Below are 20,031 nucleotides of genomic sequence, written 5' to 3' on the forward strand. Positions count from 1 at the left end.
GCCTACGTACCGACCTGGAACCTGAAAACTTGACCACTGGCTGACTCAGTTCTTTATTAGTATATGTGAGGAGATTGTGAAAAAATTTTTTTGATGCGCGTTTTAGAAGCGGTCGGGCAAGTATCGAGCAAACTCTCGAGAATCGCTCATATCTACGACGTGTCACGTCAGGACGACGACTACCGGAGAACTTGAATTTCGTTTCCTGTTTTCAAGATTAAAACGGTTAATTGAACCTTGGAAACATAATTTCTCGAGGTAAACGACCGTTTATAAGTTATTCCGGTGAATTTGGATTTAGAAACTATTAACAGTTTCGAGGATGGCGGTTAACGAGTTCGTATTTAGAAGGAAAAAAAAAGTTCATACGAAACATATTTTGCCGTGACGCTTTGTCCACCACCTATGTAGGATGGTTTTCCGCCAATGCAGGGAGGGACGTGATCGTAAACCGGAATCTAAGACATTGTCTGGATTTCCGAGAGTGGGGTTTTTTGTCCCCTCAAAGATCAGCCGGGGCGTTGAATTGATATTACACGGTCGTTAACGCGATATCAAACAGATATTACGGGACGTTGTAATGCTATTTTCGACACTCGCCGAGCGATTTATGCCCACTTTGACGCGACTTGTACACCGATCATGTACGCATGCAGGTTGCACATGTGCGGGAGTGGAAATACCAAGGGAGGCTGCCCGGCGATTAGCAGCGTCGCGTTAGCATTCTTATACGGTATATATAGCATGTACTGCATATCCACTCTCGCACGTAGAACTCGTGGCAGACCAGTAGCTCAACCGAGGTACATAATCGTATTGATGCAATATACGTCGTGCAGATTTGTAATACGGTTATTATAACATGAAACTAGGTGTAACATCATCGTCATCATTATCATCATCATCGTCATCATCGTAATCTTTGCGATGATCATCATCTTGCAACGAGCCCAAGGTCTCTGAAACGGCGACAGTGGTCGTCGCCCTCCTCCTACTCCTCCTTGTATCCACTTCCCCTCCTTTACCCGATGCTCGACCCGAGTCCACCGGTCGCCGCGACTGCTGCAGGTATTAAAGTTCTGAAATATCACTGAGTTTCTAAGCGTTTCGGGATAGCCCAGGGAAACAGGAGCACCGGAAGTATCAGAGAGACACATCGGAGGACAATCAACATTACGTATCACCCTGCGGTATATCATTTTTGAGTTTATTTTTCCTGGAAATATGATTTCAGAGTACCGTTAGAGCGTTTAGTACAGTGAAGATTCACCCTAATTTACATCTAACTAATGTAAAAAATGTTTTTAGATGGTATACGGCCGGAGACTACGTCTCGAATACGTGCGGCAGGTCGTTCTTAACGGTACACGTAGACCTCGACGATACGTCGAAACGAATTTCATAATTCGTCGACTGGTTCTGGAGCCAACTGGACGGCTGGTTAGCGAGTCGATGATAGAAGATGTATCATCGCTAGACGACGCACGCTGTATATACGGTATAACGACAACGGGCAATCGTGGTATACCAGTTCAGGCAGATAGGCAGGGGGCTGGCTCCTCGGTGATGAAAATGAAAAAGACGCTGGAAAGATCAAGAGAGAGAAAAAGAGATTCATGAGGGGGTTAGGGAGGGGGAGGCAGCAGGGCCAGGTTCACTGGTTATAGTCGCCGTCTTTGTCCGGGTTCCGATTCTCCCCGTATATCCATCTCCTATCTTCTATACATATTAAACATTTATTATACACCGGGAGTAAGCAGCCCAAGATGTCCCGGCTGCCATTGATGCTGCTCTGCTGTGAGACGTACGCGACGACTTCTGGTGATGGTGATGTTGATGGTGATGGTGCCTGGTGATGGTGCAGCACGCGATACGCGGGGTGAAGGGCGGCGAGTTCGGACCGGCTAGAAACTCACGAAGAAGACCGTCGTCGAGGAGAAAGAGAAGGAGGAGGAGGAGGAGGAGGAGGAGGACAAGCGAGTATTGAGAAACTGTGATGGTATACACGGGCGTAGGTATACAACAACTCGCTTCTGCCAAGTCTTGCCCTCGCCGTGAGTTTAGAGCTAGAGGTATAGGTATATTATAATAATACCCTTTGCTGCCTGCACCTATGCAGGTTCCAGGTACTGGTTTACTCGTTTACGGTCTTTCTTTGCAGTCGGCCAAGCGATGCACAACCACCTTGTACACCTCCGGGCCCCAGGAACGAGAAGTAGCGTAGCCGCTTGTCTTCGCCAGTCTTGACGGGGTGGTGGTGGGGGGTGGTTAGGGACGCTCGGGGGTGGATCCGACGATCGAGGATTTGCCGGTGCTATTTTGAGCGTCCGTCGTGCTGCCGTTGTCTCCTCCCTTCTCCTCCTCTTCCCCTCTTCTTCTTCTTCTTCGTCTTCATCTTCTTCATCTTCTTCTTCTTCTTCTTCTTCAATATTATATCCTTTAGCGTGATCACCGGCGGCGAAGAGGCTTCTGCTGCACCAGAGCAGAGCAGAGCAATGGAGATCCTGCGGAACGGGTTGAGGCCCTGCAGGCCAGGTTTTGCAGTTCTGAGTGAGCGAGGGGGGTCGTTAAAATAATCGCACGGCTAGTATAGGTATAGGTAGAGGTATAGACCGGCAGGTACTGCCTATGCCATTTTCGTCCTCGTCCTCGTCCTCGTCCTCGAACGACCTCCTCGGATCCGTGATGCACCTCGAGACGATGAAACGAGAGAGTGAAGTACTACCTATTCTAGAATGTTGGGCTGTAACGCGAATTCAGATTATACCGTGGTTGTCATTGTTGTATTGTTTTTTTTATTATCATCAACCAAGCTTTAAGACTTTAATACCTGTATTAATATTTTACAAGATACTCTTTTAGGGTAACTGCGTTAGCTTTTTTTAAGGGCAAAAAAAAATCAAATTTCATCCTGTTTGTGAATATAGACGAGAAACTAAAAGTACCGTGTTTTGGGTCAGACGAACCATTAATTGAGACAAATGTACTTGAGACTTGCGCAGTGTATCTTATACGAATTGTATGATTATGTTTGGATATTTGAAATAAAACGGTGGCATAGGGGGAGGGGGGGCAAACAGATTAACAAACGTATACAGAGAATAAAACATGCTCATGCAACGATTACATCGTTGTTTATTATTATACACAGTGATTTTACAGTTGCGCACTGATTACGACACGATATTTTTATGCACAAGTTAATTATCTATATTTACATACATATAATCTCTACATTATTATAACCTCGGAAGATTATTTAATTCATCATTTTGCAACCTCGTTGCCGAGCTTGTATATTCTACGCAACGCGTGCTTGTCGGCGAAAGATCGGAATCGGTAGCGCGACGCGTCATAATATAATTCTTGTGCGTACATTGTATCCATTATCTTATACCCAACCTACACGTGGGTTACGTACGTGTGTAATTTTATGTAGTTCTGTACCGGAAAAAGGCACGTGTGAATAAATATTCTACACCTATACGTCAGTAAATTCGGCACGCGTATTATACCTATCCCCGCTTAAACATGTACCTATACGTATTGAGTGAGATAAAAATAAGGAGAGAAAGAAATGGAGTTTGCCAATCCGGGACCGAGGGGAAGTTTATAAACTGTAATTTCTAGGCGAATCGCGACCTCTGTAAACGACGAATGAGCGAGGCGGTTGACCAAGTCAAAAAGACACTTCTCGCTGTTTTTTTTTTTCTGGTTTTCGACAGTATTCTCTGTACCTAATATATTATGCATGACTTGCAAAGTGGAAGGCGATTCCGTTCTCCTTCTTCCGCAGTGCGTCAGGCATTTCGAGAAAATTCGAATCGTTCCCGAGGTCTTGTCCGTTTGATGAATTCCTCTTACTCAATACAGTTTCGGATTCACGTCTTGATCAAAATTTAACACCTCAAACCACGTATTCGGTCTTGAGTAGCTTTATAGGTGACAAATTTTTCTTTTAAATAACGCGAACAACGTCAAACGGAGAAAAAAAAACGTCATGAAAAAAGTTGTAAAAAAAGTTTGAAAAGATTCCCAGATATTTAACGACTTGGGGACGGTCGCTTAATGTTTCCCTCCGCATCACACGTATCTACGTATCGCGTGTTTCTCATTATTCCATTGACATTTCGCACTTTATAGGCATTATATATGTTTAATATTTTCGTGCGCGTGATCGGTGTTGGTCTTACCTATATACGAGTTTATTAATTGAACATTGTCACGCGCGTGACGAGTTTTTTTTTTTTTTTTTTTTTTTTTTTTTTTTGCGCAGCTATGTGTATAAGGAATCGTAAAACGTACCAATTTATACCCGCGTGACATAATACGGGTGTTGCTACTGCTGTTGCTGTTGCTGTTGCTGTTGCAGTATTTCGTTACGACGATGACTTACTTGACTGACTGACGCACGATATCGACGATCGTTAAAAATCTTACAACGTCTGCTATACATACAAATTTTTCATCCAACACTTGTCGCATAATACAATGTGCTGCGATTAAAACAGAAATTTAACTTGCCCATGGATTCGGTCGGCACACTGAAAAATCGGAATTAAAAAAAAATTATTTGATAACAATAAAGCCGGTTAAATCAAGTATCGAATCAGTAAATGATTATATTTTCACAATCAAATTAATATTACGTATCATAATGCATCGACGACAAGAAGATAAAGGCTCCAAATGAAAGCGGCAAGAAATGGAAAATTTCCATCGCTCACCCCCTGATAACCTAAATTAACACATGTACGTGTGTGTATGCATATATGTATATATGAATAAAATTCCAGGCGGCAGGTGAATCACACAAGACGACTCGACTCGTCTCACCTCCCCCTGAAGTTCTTCTTGCTGCAGGCTTCGATCCCCCCATAGAACGCGGGCCAAAAGAAAGTTCCCAACTGCAATTTCTCAATGGTCGGTTTCATATACATTGGATTCAATTGAATAATGGTGCGGCTGGTTATCACCCACCCCGAGTCGGTCGGTATTCGCCGTCGTCCGTGTCTCACGCGTGTGCAATGCTGCCGAAAGTCATTGCCTGTGCTCCTTTTCTCCTCTCTCTCTCTCTCTCTCTCTCTCTTTCTCTCTTTATAGCTTCAAATCGTCATTGCGATCGGGCCCCGGCGTCGTTAGCCCGTGCACCGTATATTAAATCAACGGTATATATATATATAGACGTATACATGCCTTGTACTGTATATATATAATATGTATAATATATATATACACACACACACACACACACATACACACGTATGGTGAAGCTGCCATGCTTGCGATCGTCCGACTTGCCGCTCGTATAAACGAGTATAAGATCAACGAGACGCGTATATCGTTAAGATATCGTAAACAAGACACATACGTTGAACATAACGTTCGCCTTATGTGTGCGTTATACAATTTGTTCGAATCCAACTTCTTCTATTCAACCTTGCCGATTTTGTTTTTTCTGGTATTTTTTTTTCGATTATTTTTTCTTTTTTTTTTCTTTTGTTTTTGTCTATGAATACGATTTAACGTAAGGATTTTAAACGAAAATCGCGTTACCCATAGAGTCGAAATTTATTGTTAGAATGACTTGCGAAAAAGGGATTTGTTGATTGCACGCGATACTCGTTTCAAACTTTTTTTATATCGTCTGATTCACTTGTTTTTCTCAATTTTAATTATCGGATGGGTAAGGCACGGGATTTCAGTCAAGGTTCGACTTTGAACTTGGTTCAATCTGCAATTAAATTGAAGGACGTGTGTAGATCTACACATGTATACGTGTGCATTAGCGAATTTAACCCCCTTGAGTTGTGCATTATTGTCTTGAGTAAACGGGTATAACAATATAATATTTCATGGTTTTTCAGGTTGCTGATTATTGATTCTGAAAATTGAAGACTGTGGATTCAATACGGTGGACGAAAATTTAAAAATCTGATCGAATACGGTAAAAAAAACTATGCAGGGTTTTTTGGGGTCGTTAATATTGGATTCGCCAAACTGAATTTTCAAAATCTGATTTCAAATTCTCCATCAGCGACTTCAAAAACTCCTGAACGGGGTTTTTTTTCTCCGGATTCGATCGAGTTTGAAATTTTCGTTCGCCATTTTGAATTCTTAAACTACGATTTTTAGATTCGTAATCAACGACCGGAAAAACTTACAATTTATGTAAAACAATGTACCCTAATAAATATACAAAAAAATGCATATACTCAATACTATGACTCAAGGGGTTAAACCGAACACGAGGCCAAACTTGGTTGAAACTTGAACTAAAGTTTCTAAGTGAACCAAGTTCGCCACTTCGTTCGAAGGTGGTCTTATTATACTTATAAATATCGAACAGACGCATAACATTATAAGTATATATTTGTATGTATGCTGCAGAAATACCTTAATCAGCGGTTATATTATAGATTTTTGTTGGATACCTTCTTTATCTCGTGGTATGACAGATACCTGTAACTAAGAGCGGGGTAGGTGATTGCCCTGATTGCATGTGCGTGCCGTTTCTTCGTCCACGTCTTGTAGATATATGGAAGCGGTTCTGCAGGGGAATTGCAACCGCGATAGGGCTGCGAACTTACAATTTACCGCATGCCCTGAGCTCTGCACTTCTCTTTCTCGTCCTCGTCTCGTTCCACGGCTTACGATCCCAGACTTCAGCACTTATATATATATATATATATATATATATATATATATATATATATATATATATATATATACATACACACAGACACTCCTTGGAGTTCAACTCGGGTACTTTTTTCACCTCGGTGTAGTGGAAAATAGTTGAAATCGCGAATTTATCTCGTCGATTCTTCTCAGAATCGGTCTGAAAATATACCTTGAGATCTCGTTATTTATTTTGTTTATTTATTTTTTTTTCATTTTTTGTATACACTTATTTTTCAACACCGATGTACGTGTTCGTTTCTTGATGTTTTTCTCGAAATTTTTCATCCAGAAGGTTTCATCCGTGATACTGCTCGGATCGAGATACCCATATTACGGGTTTCATATATACCTTGAGTCTAATGATCATTCGTCTCAACTTTGATTCGTAATTGCCAAATTAAAACTTGTATGTGACGTAATGCTTGATGGGTGTAACTCTTCCTTAAATTATTAAAGGACAGCCGTATCTAGTCAACAAAAATATACATAACACTTTCGTTATGTCACCGAACTTCGAACGTATGTATAATCGTATATATACATATATATGGAGAATCGGTGTTTTTCTTAAATCCTTTTTCTCCTCTTCCTCATCGGATTTCTTTTCATCGCGGCGTATAATGTTCGACCGTAGAAAAGTCCAACGCGCGTTTAGGATTCTAGGTGTACACATCGACGGATTCCTACGTGCATGGTGCACCAGCAGCTTGTTGATCTTGTCCGATTAAAAATGTGCGTATGCGACGTGTGTCCGCACTTTTTACTATTATACCTGTACTCGTGCAGAACATTTATGTATAGAGATGTGAGAAAAAGTTTGAAGGGATTCAGCCGTTGCGGGAATACGCGAACGAGCATTAAAGGCATGTGTACCATATCTGTTGCCATCCATGGTTTTCTATAAATAGCATCACATATACCGGTATGATGGTTACATGCCAACACGTATATGCAACTTCGAGGCGTACCTTGGTGTATAATTAGCTATACCAATACAGTTTTAAAGAAGTTGAAGAAGCAGAAGAAGAAGAAGAAGAAGAAGAAGAAGATTATTGCACTGTGTATTCGTGTGTACGTGTGTGTTTTTATTGAAGTAGAGATCTGCTCGATGAGTATTGGTGCCTGGATCAACTCCGCGTCCTCCTCCTCCTACTCCTACTCCTACTCCTTTTTCTTTTACAGCAGCGAACGGTATATACATAACGTATATAGAAATACCCGTTTAGACCTTCGGGTTCCAGCGCGATTCCAGGGGGGGGCCGAGGATGAGAGGAGGAGTAGACGGTGTTCGCCTCTTCTGTGTAATAGGCGCGGATAATTATATTCGAGCAGCTACGCTCGCCTAAGTCTCATCTTCTTCACCTCTTCGAGTCAGCCCTACGACCAGGCTCTACATGAAAAGATGTTCGTAAAAACTGACGTAAATTTTTCCGAACTGCAGGAATATTTAATAATTATTTTTATTTTTTTTTGTAAAAATTATTCCCAAGTCCCGAATCGTTCCCACGAAATCTTGACCCGCATGCCTAACGCCGAGCAATCTCGGAGAGCAAGTGCTACTCATTTTACAACTTCCTCAAGGTTCTCGAAGGTTGTTGGTCTCGGTTCTTCGCTCACTCGCGGCTCACAGCTAGCTCTCTCTTGTTGGCACGAAAATTAGCAGAGTTGTAAAATTGCCAACGCTGTATAATAGAGCCGTCATCATCGTGTACCCCTTGCCGTATTTAACGTACCCGACCGCCTCGGTACTGCGAAGCTGCGTACTAGAAGCGAAATCGAATAATTTTTGTCCAAAGCGAAACCGAGATGAGCGACACGCACAAGGTTCTATTTCGATGTGTAATAAGATTATGAAATAATCACGTTCATCGCGTGCCCAATAGCGAAACCGGCTGGTAGTTTTTCTTTTTTTTTTTTGTTGTTTTTTTTTTCTAATGAATTTTTTTTCATTGGCACGAAACTCATCTAACCGTTTTCTAAACATTTAATTTATAGAAAGAAAAAAAAATAAATAAAAATAAAAATGTTGACGCAACTGCCATTTTATTTCAGCGATTATATCCAGCGCCATCAAATTTCATCATGCGAAAGAAAAACGATGGGAGGAATTACAGAATTTATCTGAACGATTTCATCGTCGATGAAAATTTAAGAAATTAGAAAAATTTGACCTGTAAAATTTACTTTTATAACGATGATTATAAATGATTTTCATCAATTTTGGTTCCAGTACCCGGTGCCTCCGGAACCGAAGACCTCGCCAACAAGCATCGCCGAAACACCCACGGTGTCTTTCTCGTGCTTTTCATCCCCGAGCATCTCTCCGTCAACGGGAGCCGTGGACCTGCTTAAAAGACTCCTGGAACCCGATCCCGTCTCGAGACTCCGAAGCATCTTGGGCCTCCAGCGGGTATCGTTCTACAAAAACCGGGATTTCCGAGGCTACACAAGCAGGAGCGTAAGTATTGTCGCCTCAAGCCTTATCGGCTTGCGTAAAGGTTGATTTAAATTTAAGAAAACTTGCAAGCAACGTGACCATTTTGTATTCTGCATCCATCTTCAACGGCCAGCGAATAAAGGAACAAGACAGAGGAGGGGGAGGAGGAGGAGGCAGAGATTTATCGGGATTTACTCGTATGTGTTCTTCAGGTGTCGCCGTTAGAATATCTCCCGGCTACGAAGAAGTCTACAGGATCGACGTCCGCGGATGCCTGCGGCAACGATCACTGCAGTCATACGTTCGCCGAGTTCTCGGATTCCGCGATGCTTCCGGACGGCGTCTAATCTCGTCGACGAGGGTAAAGAAGAGGGGAAAAAAAAACGAAAAACTTTACACAATGTAACTCCGTCCACGTCCCTTGACGAAAAGAAACGTACAATCTTATCCGTTCCGACATATCTTACGATTAGTTAGCAAATGTACGTGTGTACGTGCGTTTACACGTAACTATATCTTTCCGTAATCCTGGATTCTTTTGTTTCACGGTTTGTTATTTGTTCCGTAGCACGAAAACCGCATGCCGTATACGCGTTATCGCGAATTTCTACTTTTGAGATATTGCCACTGCCGTTCCTTAAGTGACTGTTTGTACAGGTCTTCCTTATTGTTGTTTTTGCTTTGCATTATCAAACAACGTTTTCCTCTGACGCGATAGTGGAGGCGCACTTTCGGTGGTAAATACGAAGAGCTGACGGGAAACACGGTACCAAAAGTGAGCGGTAATCGTGATTACGAAAAACAATAATAATAAAAGGAAAAACGTTTAAAATAAAATTCTTTTATTTCACCATTATTGAAAATATCTTACATAAATATTGTACTATAATTATATTATCCATCATGACTTGAAAAATTTTCACACGATAATATCGTATATAATTTTGATATCTATAATAACTAGACGTAGATACGAGTATGATATACATACATATATCTAGGCATTTATAATAGTGTAATAATAAGTGCAAACGATATTCCGAATCATGTCTCACGGAGTGTTGATCGGAAGATGTGGAAGATCAGCTAGAGTAAGTATTTATGTAATACCATCAAGTGAGTCGATTTTCACGTATAAGCAATCAGTTAATTTTGGGCAATCGCCGTTCATCATTCAACGTCTAACTTGTGCTCATCGAAATTTAATTCATGCCGCAGTATCCCAGTGAGAATGAACTCAACGGATAGAAGACGAACTGATTTTGGCGCTTTGGTTAGATATTTCTTTGCATTTTTCAAGTCCTCGGATCGTGATATGATCAAAGATTTATTCGGCCACGTTGTGGGCGGTCTAACCAGCACTTTTCCTCCGCACGCCTGAATTATACCTGTGTGATAAAGAGAAAAAAAAATATGTCTAGCAGCAGTCAAACGAACAATTGGTGAAATGGAAAATATCTTCTCATAGATCCGCTATTTTCGTGATTGAAATTAAAAACGCCTGGGACATTCAAAAATAGAAAAATCGAATGATTTTGTAGATTGTCCTTTAACGAGCATTGATTTGTTAATAAAAAAAAAGTGCGGTCGCATGGATTAGTTCGTAATTTATACCCTTCATCTCGGCAACCGGAGGCGGAGCGGTATTCGGGGTGAGAACAATGGTGTAGCCCTCCAGGAGTCCGTGGTTTTTTCCCATTTCAAGACTGCGTCGAAGGTTGAATTTGAACTTTGCCTCCTCGGCGGGATCCTCGAGTAGGAAATCCCTGGTGTCGAGGAAGCAACCTCTCCTCCCACTCTCCCTAAGCCAGTCGATGGGGACGATGGGTACGGCCATCGCCATGGCGCATAGGAATTTGTACGTGCGGCGCACCTTGTCCGTCACCAAAGTCGTGCAGTCGCCCGGTTTTTCCGTAACTGTGCCACCTGCGCTCCCAACAACATTATCAAGATAAATATAAAGTTTTACCATTGTACCGTACAGCTGTAGATATACATAGGTGTAATACACGTTCTATGATTACGAACATCAAATCGGCTGGACACGTTTTTGAGACGCGTTTGCGTCATCGTCGTTTATTATGCTATATGCCGAGTTGTGATTTAGAGGCTCGAGGTCGTTCGGTCGGTCGTAAGCGGTAGCAGGAAGACACGTATGCACAGTCCCCTGCGTCACCTTCGCTCTGCACGTTCGGCCTCGTCCACCAGCATCCGCGTTAGGTCATCATCGAGCCCAGCGAACTTTATATGCACGTAGAAAACTGTTGCTTACCCAAATTGTGAACGATCGCCACGAGTTGGGGGTCGTTCAATCCTGTGAACAGTATCCTGTACTTCGTCCTGCCTGGCGGGCTGTGCGACAACATCGAACTTCTTCCTCTCCGCGGCGACGAAACTCCCGGTATCGGTTTCATCTCTTCGTCCAAAGATTCGGAGGATGAGGCAGAACTCGAAGTCTTCGTTCGCTTCGTTACGGCAGCCGTGCCTCTCCTCCCTCTCTTCGGCTTAATTTCTTCGGTCGAATTTTCCTTCTCCACAGTTTTCCGCGAGGCTAATAGTCTTTTACCACGAGTATGCGCCAAACTCCGACCATTTTCACAGACTTCAGAATCCGCAACCGCGGGTGGCTGCCGCGGTGGCGGTTTTGGTTTTACAAATTTTTCCATCGTGATTTGAACTTTGGCAACTGTTTTATTCACCGACGCGTCTATGGACACGGCGACTTTTTTCTTGCTTTTCGGTTCGACTACTACAGGAAGTTCAAAGCTCTTCTCCACCAGAGGAAATCCCTTCAAACCGCTTTCGCGAGTTCGGGAAGCTCTCATCTGTTCAACGCGACTTTTATTACCTCCGCGATTGGCATTTCCCAGAATCGCTTGTATCTCTTGAGACTCTAAGCTTGACTGCGTTGCGTTCTCATTTTCACTGACCAACGCCGATGTTTCTGTGTGTCGCATGCTGCGGGTCCTTGGAGTCGACGGTTTTTCCACAGCTGCTGGCTGCTTTGAATTTTTTGAAGAAGACTTCTCCTTCTTTCGCTCCTCTGCCATCTTCGTCCTCGCTTTTTTGGCAGGCGTCGGTGGACTCGACGGCTCGTCCTCTTCCCGGGTATTTTTCCGCAATCGCTTGCTACGCACCATCGGCTCGGGTTCGCTGCCGGTATCGCTTTTCCGTGACCTCGCGCCCCGCCGAAGAACGGGCGAAGCCAGAGTAGGCGACTCGGGTTTTACTGAATTTACTTTTATCGTCGCGCTCGACGGCATTTTAGCTTCCGGTGACCTAATAGGTAGCTCATCGCCGAGGCTAATGTTTACCGAACGAACAACGATCGACGAAGACTTTTTGCTCGGCTCAGAAGATCGGTCTTTATTTTTCGTCTTCGACCTCGTCGATGCTCTCGGCGATTGAGCGACCTCAGTTATCGGCGACGACGGTGGCGTACCCGCTGCCGAAAGTAGGGAATTTGAAAAACGCCGTTTCTTTGGCGGCAATCTTTTCTTTACGGCGTTTACCGATTCTTCCTCCACCGAATGTGACACCTTTACATCAATTTCGAGTGGCGTACTCACCGGTTTCGGTTTAGTTCGAGTGCTGCCCCTTAGACTGGTCCCATTTGCTTTAGGGCTTTCCACAATTTGTTCATTTTTTGTGACTTTTACGCTTTTTGGACCTGACTTTGACGTGGGTTTGCTTGGCTTCGAACTTTTCGAATTCTTCGCATCGACCAGTTTGACGTTCTCGGACTGTTCGGAGAGTTCCGATGAATTCAACCGACTTTTCTTGGTACGCCTTGATTTTGAGCTCATGATAAGATCCAACGAAACTGCGTCGGACTCTTCCGACGTAGATCGCGAGTCATTCGCAGACCACCTGAGAATGTCGATTGGCGGCAGGCCCGCGAAGATCTCTGGCGTACTCAGGGTTTTCCGTCGTGAGACCGTTGATTTTTCGTCCGATCTCATCTCGTCGCTTTTTCGTCCGTTTTTTTCTTCCTCCTCATCGTCATCTTTCCCAGTAATTTCCAATTTATCATCCTCAACATCCGGTTCCTCGATCTGGGTCGATTCCAAAATCCTTTCAAGATGCTGGGTCAGCATTTGTGTCGGTTCTTCCGCACCGCTATCGTTCACGTCGTCGAACATATTGTTCAATTTACTTTCGATGCTGTCGTTTGGTTTTGGTTTTGCATCCTCACGTGACACTTCCGCGGAAGTTTTTTCATCCCCTCTTTTAGATTCCTCTTCACGTCGCGTTATTTCCGCCTCATCGTCAGGCTGACGCTTTTCTTCGACAGTCACCTCGCCCACGTCCTCCTTGCTTTCAGTTTCCAGGTAACTGTGCCGAGGCCGGTTCTCCTTATCAGGGCGTCCGACCAGCTGAGTCGGAGCGTCGAACATGTCGATGATTCCACCGCCGCTATCCTCGAACAAGCCTTCCTCATCAGTTTCGGAATCGTCGTCCCCATCGCGCGTGATCGCTGTGCGATTAGCGGGGCACCTTTTGGTCTGTACATTGTTTATCGAATGCGAATTCGACTTAGCAACGGTCGGGAACCTCTGCGTTTCTAAGTCATTGATCGAGCGCGAATGTGGCTCGGCGTCATCGGCAGAGAGAGATCGACCTTCGACGATAGAGAACTGTTGGGTCTCTAGGTCGTTTATCGATGTCCGAAGAGGTTCCGCCTTTTTGGTCGTGTTGGGTCGCCCTTCGTCAACCGAAAACTCCTGCGTTTCTATGTCGTGGATGTCACGTAGGGATTTGATGATCGGGCTGCCCTTTTCCGCCGGAAACTTCTGGGTTTCGTAATCGTGTATGCCAGTCTTCTGCGTCATCATGTCGAATATATTCTCCTCCTCTTCGTCCTCGTCCTCGTCCGAATTTGATACAGGCACAGCCGTCTGGGTTTCCAATTCCGAGATATTGATTGCTAAATCGTTGACTTTAGGAATGTCGGATTTTTCTGTATCCATTTGCCGTGTCGTATTTCCGCCCTGCTGAGTTCCCGCGACCAGAGATACATCGCTGGCGAGGTTTGCGTCAGTCGACTTGTCCTGCACGACATCCTCCTGCAATAGGAAATAATTGACATTTTGTTTATTTACACGGCAATTTAAACTGTGGATCGAGTGAATCATCTAAGGATCGTACGAAGGACAGATCGGGCGTGCCCGGGATGATCGGAGGCGTTTTCTTTGCTGTCAGTGCCGGGGTTTCAGGGACGACGAATTCCTTCGAGGTATTTTCACCGTCTCTGCTCTGGTCCACCTTAAAGACTGCTCGCACAGAACCAAACCTGAGAACGTCGCCATTCTGCAGCTGGTACAATCTCCCGGGTCGGAGTACTGCCTAACAGAGATATGATATGGAAATGAGACATTAGATTACTTGGGCGTATACACAGGCTTGTATTTATACAATTGATTGTAGAGTGGTATTGGTAAGATGGAGTAACAGCGTGTTAATTACATCGTTTAATCTCGTCTTGTTCAATGATCCCAGATCCGAGATGAAGGTCGATTTTGGGCCCAATCCCGCCTCGATTTCGGCGTGCTCTTTCGATATTGTCTGTAAAATGGAAATACCAATAAATTTTTATCTCATTATATAAAGAAACGAAGAAAAAGGGAATATGCGAATGCTTGATTATTGTTCAGCATAAATTTGGAATACCAATTAAGAGATAATGTTCGGTATTGTATGATTACACAATCACTGACGTTGGAAAAATCAATTGACCATTGACTGCGCGGACTTTGACAGAGGCATATGTAGATAATGGAAATGCAACTACACGAGTCATACCTATATCAGTTTTGCTGAGAAGACAATATTGTTTTTATCTTTACGGGGCGATTCATTTGCCACGCTAATGCGCCTGACTTTACCCTACAACATAATGATATGCAAACGCATAAATGATTAATACAATCAAGCCTGGGGCTAGATAAAGTTATCGATAAATTGAACTAATGCAGATCGGTCCGCACAATTCTCGCAGAGCCTAAACATTTGCGATTCTAGTAGCACCTTGGAAGCGCTGCTGTTTAAGAGACGGAATTGAAAAGGCGAAACGATGAAGTTCGCGGTCATGTCGGGGACTATTTTGACCCTTCTTTGGGGATGTCATCCAAGTCTAAGCCAGGAAGTCGAGGGGTTATTTCCACGAGTCGTCACACCTCTGGGGTATATCGAAGGATATTACAAGATTTCTAATAACGGTCGGCGATACGAAGCCTACGAAGGAATCCCCTACGCTGAAACACCGATCGGAGAACTGAGGTTCAGGGTGAGGATGCAGTTTCGCTGGATTGTTCGATGTGTTATATTTTGATGAAAATTACAATTTCGCAGATCGCAAAAAGCATCTCACCCTGGGCGGGAGTCTTGATGGCGAAACGATTCGGACCGCCCTGTTTGCAGTACAATCATTTCGGCGTTAATCATACCAAGAGGGTCGACGGCTCCGAAGACTGTCTTTACATGAATATTTACACCACGATTGCGGATGATGATCGGTATAAAAAAATCATCGAGCCAAGCCACTTGCTTCCGGTTGTATTCTTCATTCACGGAGGCGCATTTCAATTCGGAAGCGGATCCGACTACAGATCCAAGTATTTACTCGATAGAGAGGTCACCCTGGTTACCTTTAATTACAGACTAGGACCATTCGGTAAGAAAATTCCATCAAATTTGTTATCTGCATAACTTATTCCACACACAAGTATAACAAGTATCAGAATTTTCTATTACACTTATGTTTATTATCAGGTTTCCTGAGCACGGAGGACGCGACGGTCCCTGGAAATATGGGGCTCAAGGATCAGGTAATTGCGCTACGCTGGGTTGCCGATAATATTCAACACTTCGGGGGGGATCCGTCGAGGATTACGATTATCGGACAGAGCGCCGGGGGAGCTAGTGTGCATTACCATTACCTCACGAATCTCAGCGCAGGCTTGTTCAAGGGTACGTCACTTCACAATGAAGGTATTCCAGGTCGATCTCTCCGATTTCATTTCTTTTGTAATATGCTGTGTAGACTAAAAACTAAGCGACACTTTTCTTCCCATCTGCCATTAAACACTTTAAGCGGGTGAAACCACTCTCCGAAGTAAGGCATATCAAGGGACGATTTGGAATTTTTTTTTTTTCTAATTGTGAAAATTACTTTTTTCATTTCTCGTTATGAGAAAACTTCTTCAATTGGATTGGTTAAAAATATTATGTTCTTGTGGGTGAAACTGCCAAATCGACCCTTGACATGTCTTATTTTGGAGGGTGGTTTCACCCCCTTGAAATGTTTAATGGCAGGTAAAAAGAAATACATGTCGCTTAGGTTTTAATCTACTATGACATATTACAAAAGAAATGAATTCGGAGAGACCGACCTGGGATACCTTCCTTGTCAGTGTGAAGGTAGATCACGTTATACTGAATATATTTATATCGACGTTTGCAGGCGGAATGTCACTGAGCGGGACTGCATTGGATTGCTGGACGCAGACAGAAGGAGCTTTGCAAAAGACGGAGAAACTGGCAACAATCGTGGGATGCCCGTCAGAAAATGTTCCAGCCATGGTGGAGTGTCTGAGAACCAGACCAGCGCAGCAGATCGCCAAAGCTGTTGGGGATTTTATGGTAAGAAAGAGTTTTGAGATTATTAAAAATATTCCAAACAGGGAAGCGACCGATCGTTGGACTTGGTCAAAAATAATTTTTTCCTTTTCGTAGCCATGGCTTTACAACCCCTTTACTCCATTTGGACCAGTGGTCGAGAAGGGTGGGAGTGAGTTTACGTTCATTGATAGGTCTCCGATTGAAATAATAAATTCTGGACAAGTGCAGGACGTTCCATGGATCACGAGTATTACAAGCGAGGAGGGCCTCTATCCAGCTGCTGGTAAGTGAGCAATAAATTATCAAAACCGTGAGCTTATTTACCTGAGTATGTATGTTTTGCACAGATTTTACAGCCAATGAAAAGCTTCTCAAACAGCTGAACAACAACTGGGAATCAATTGCGCCTCATCTACTCGACTTCAATTATACGGTTTCAAAATCTGAACGGTCAGATGTTGCTAGACTAATAAGGCAACATTATTTGGGAACAAAACCAATTGACAAATCTACTGTCAAGGAAATCGTACAAATGGTTGGCGATCGGTTGTTTGTGTACAATGGTATCGAGGCTGCAAGACTTCAAGCTCGGGTCAACCAAAGTCCTGTACGATTTTATTATTTTTCGTACAGAGGAGCTCACAGTTTAAGTGAATCGATGAGTCGTAGTACTCAAGACTTTGGTAATTAGCTGATTGTGCTATGTAGAAATGTTATCGATATATGTTCATTGGACAAATAGATCAATCTTATTCCGTTGCTTGCTTGCGTTTACTAGGCGTCTCTCACGGAGATGATCTTGCATACGTAATGCAATCGTTCTTCGATCCCACGACAACACAAGAAGATCGGGATATGCAAGAGAAGCTTCTTGATCTCTGGGTAACTTATGCCACTGAAGGGTGAGTCTCGTTCCCAGAATTCTGCTCTATTCTACAGACTAGTCACATTGTCATTCGTCAGACCAACTTTAGTCTCATATTCAATATTTTAATACCTTTAAAAATATTGATAATCTTATACATATGTGCATAATGCACAAACCAATCGTCACGTATAATCTAAATGTTTCAGTGTTCCCAATGTTGGTATCGATTGGCCCAACTTAAGCAAGTCGACAGACGAATTTCCCTATCTGTACATTGCAGGAGCGAAAGAATTCAGTGTGAAGTACACACCGAACTATGGAGAGAAGAAATTTTGGGATAGCCTGAATTTTTTTGAAAACGTAATGCCGTCAAAAAATGTTGAGGAACACAAGAAAATCGAGTTGTAAATCTATGCTTGGCAGGGGCTGCATATTTAATATGTAAGATTTTTTGAATGCAATTGCCAATTAATTTGTTTAAACCTATTTGTGAAACAAATAATGTTTCAAACACTAAATATACTTACTGATTAATGTTTACAACGAAAAGTGTTGATTACCAACAAAAAAAATGTACAGTGATAATAAAAATCAGTTTTGTCTCTGATCGTCTTAGGGAATAAACAAAAAACACACGTAATCAAGGTTCACTTTGAAATAAGTGCGAAATCCTCGGTAATTGTATAATTTCTTCTACTTTTCAAGCAAGTATAATGTTATTTCGAATACAGGGAAAAAGACGCAACGAGTCAAGGAGATGAATGATATTGCTCGTCGACGCCTCTTTGCCATTATCCATCAACTTACATCGTGACCAATGACAATGCCGCATGAGTCAATTCTGCCGACTTTGTTGAAGCCTCGACAAACGGGATAGACATCTGAATCGACGACAAGCGTTCCAATCTGAAATTTGCAGTATATGTGAAAAAATTTATTATATTACAAGTAACGAGTCTGATGTTTTAGTATCCACGAATTATGCTAACTTTGATATTTTTCTCTGCTCGAAGAGGCGTAGCAGCATCATCTTCATCATCCTCACTTTTATCGTCATCGTCGTTGACGAACACTTGAGTAGCAGGATAATCCATGGCTATTGCAGCAATTAACAAGGCGCAGAATGTGTTAGCCCCAAAAAAATGACACTAAAGCACGCAAACGACGGTTGATGTCAACAATTCCTAACCTAGTCGACGGCGGAATAACCAGCGTTGATCCAATCTTACTCGTTGCGGATTTGATAAGGAGCTGAAAATATTCCCTCACTTGTCTGCTAATGATAACGCTAGCCGTGGTAAATTGTAATATAATTAAACTTGACTCCACTTTACGCATGCGAAAAATAGTATCAGCCAAATAAAATATCGCGCAATTTGTGTGTTTACATTTTCGGGCACGCGTGGCGTTACTGTGAAAAATTTGAATGCAGTATTCGCGTGTTCGAAAAGGCGGTAAAACCTACGGCGCATTTTCATCGCAAAAGATCGCGACGAAATTCTGTCGTTGAATTTGGACGGGTCGATGTAAGAATTTCATATCATGGTAAAGTAGAAAAAGCGGTGGAAATAAGTATGAAACTTTGGGACATCTTGTTTGTAATACATGTGGATTTATCAAGAGCTTGATGAAATGTGGAAATATATACATTAGAATTATAGTACATTGTAAGAATATGTACTTGAAACTTAATTTAGAGGTAATATTGCGATTCGCTGTCTTATAGTTAATGTATGCGTTTTTATAAGGGGTGAAATCACCGGTTTTGCCACCCTTTCTGATCTAAGCATAGTCGTCGTAGGTAAAAGACGTATAAAAGCTTTCATACGTTGCAAAATGAATTAGGTTACTGCGTAAACCAATGTTATTGTAAAAACAGTGTTGTTTCGGTTGTTAAACTGATAACACGCATTTCTAATAACAAGCATTATTCTAATCTTTTATTTTCGCTGCATGATAATTCGCTGCATATAAGCTCACGAACCTGTTTATTTCATTGTATAACGCCGAGTTCGTTACAATATCATATATTATTCGCCGTTTTTCCAATGGTAACTACTATTATGTTTGCCTGCACAATATTCGATACTTTTCAATTACAGTCCTAGCCGTGTTACTTGACTTCCATTAATTCAAATCCGTCACCGTTTACGTGATCGAGCATTACCGATTATCACCGGCTCATAAAACATGACTCGGTGCACTTAAAGATACGAGCAGTTTACGTATTGGCAAATAGTACAAGTTACAAAAATTAGTATATGATAAGCACGTAACTAAGTGCACGTGAACATAGCGTACTTAATATACAATGTAAGACTTAACAAGATCACGGGTATAAATGATAGTACGAAAGAAGAAATTGATAACTGGATGTATAATTATAATAATTTTTACATATTTTTATTTACGTCAAATTACT

At 42.5% G+C, this 20,031-nt stretch overlaps 3 protein-coding genes across 7 annotated transcripts in view; 2 read left to right on the forward strand and 1 right to left on the reverse strand.

The window, feature by feature from the left end:
* LOC124305759 (serine/threonine-protein kinase S6KL-like) overlaps positions 1–10,013 on the forward strand; it is a 19,797-nt gene extending 9,784 nt beyond the window's left edge. The window contains exons 8-9 of one of the 4 annotated variants that reach the window (XR_006908443.1): positions 1,309–2,072; positions 2,162–2,257. Coding sequence is in view for 3 of the 4 variants with exons in the window: in XM_046765516.1 (XP_046621472.1) it covers positions 8,915–9,142; positions 9,255–9,527 (501 nt within the window). In the remaining variant the exon portion in view is untranslated. Of the gene's footprint in view, positions 1–1,308; positions 3,651–8,914; positions 9,143–9,254 lie in introns of those variants that run through there. The other 3 variants (XM_046765516.1, XM_046765517.1, XM_046765518.1) reach the window with 3 other exon arrangements.
* Positions 9,947–19,009, reverse strand: LOC124305756 (mediator of DNA damage checkpoint protein 1-like). Of its 2 annotated transcripts, XM_046765514.1 has the most exons (8): positions 18,799–19,009; positions 18,599–18,705; positions 18,417–18,515; positions 14,588–14,686; positions 14,270–14,467; positions 11,394–14,187; positions 10,736–11,047; positions 9,947–10,509 (listed from the first exon to the last, which is right to left on the reverse strand). In XM_046765514.1, the coding sequence occupies exons 2-8, from the start codon at positions 18,701–18,703 to the stop codon at positions 10,292–10,294; spliced, it is 3,825 nt and encodes a 1,274-aa protein (XP_046621470.1). In that variant the 5' UTR covers positions 18,704–18,705; positions 18,799–19,009; the 3' UTR covers positions 9,947–10,291. The 2 variants fall into 2 exon arrangements, with proteins under 2 accessions (XP_046621470.1, XP_046621469.1); XM_046765513.1 differs by having other exon boundaries at positions 18,599–19,009.
* Positions 15,118–18,249, forward strand: LOC124305757 (venom carboxylesterase-6-like). Its single transcript, XM_046765515.1, has 8 exons — positions 15,118–15,407; positions 15,473–15,794; positions 15,893–16,090; positions 16,584–16,762; positions 16,856–17,024; positions 17,089–17,424; positions 17,520–17,643; positions 17,816–18,249. The coding sequence occupies exons 1-8, from the start codon at positions 15,195–15,197 to the stop codon at positions 18,015–18,017; spliced, it is 1,743 nt and encodes a 580-aa protein (XP_046621471.1). The 5' UTR covers positions 15,118–15,194; the 3' UTR covers positions 18,018–18,249.
* Positions 19,010–20,031: the final 1,022 nt, after the last annotated feature.

This window comes from Neodiprion virginianus, chromosome 5 (genome assembly GCF_021901495.1).
Source record: "Neodiprion virginianus isolate iyNeoVirg1 chromosome 5, iyNeoVirg1.1, whole genome shotgun sequence".
Taxonomy (NCBI): Eukaryota; Metazoa; Arthropoda; class Insecta; order Hymenoptera; family Diprionidae; genus Neodiprion; species Neodiprion virginianus.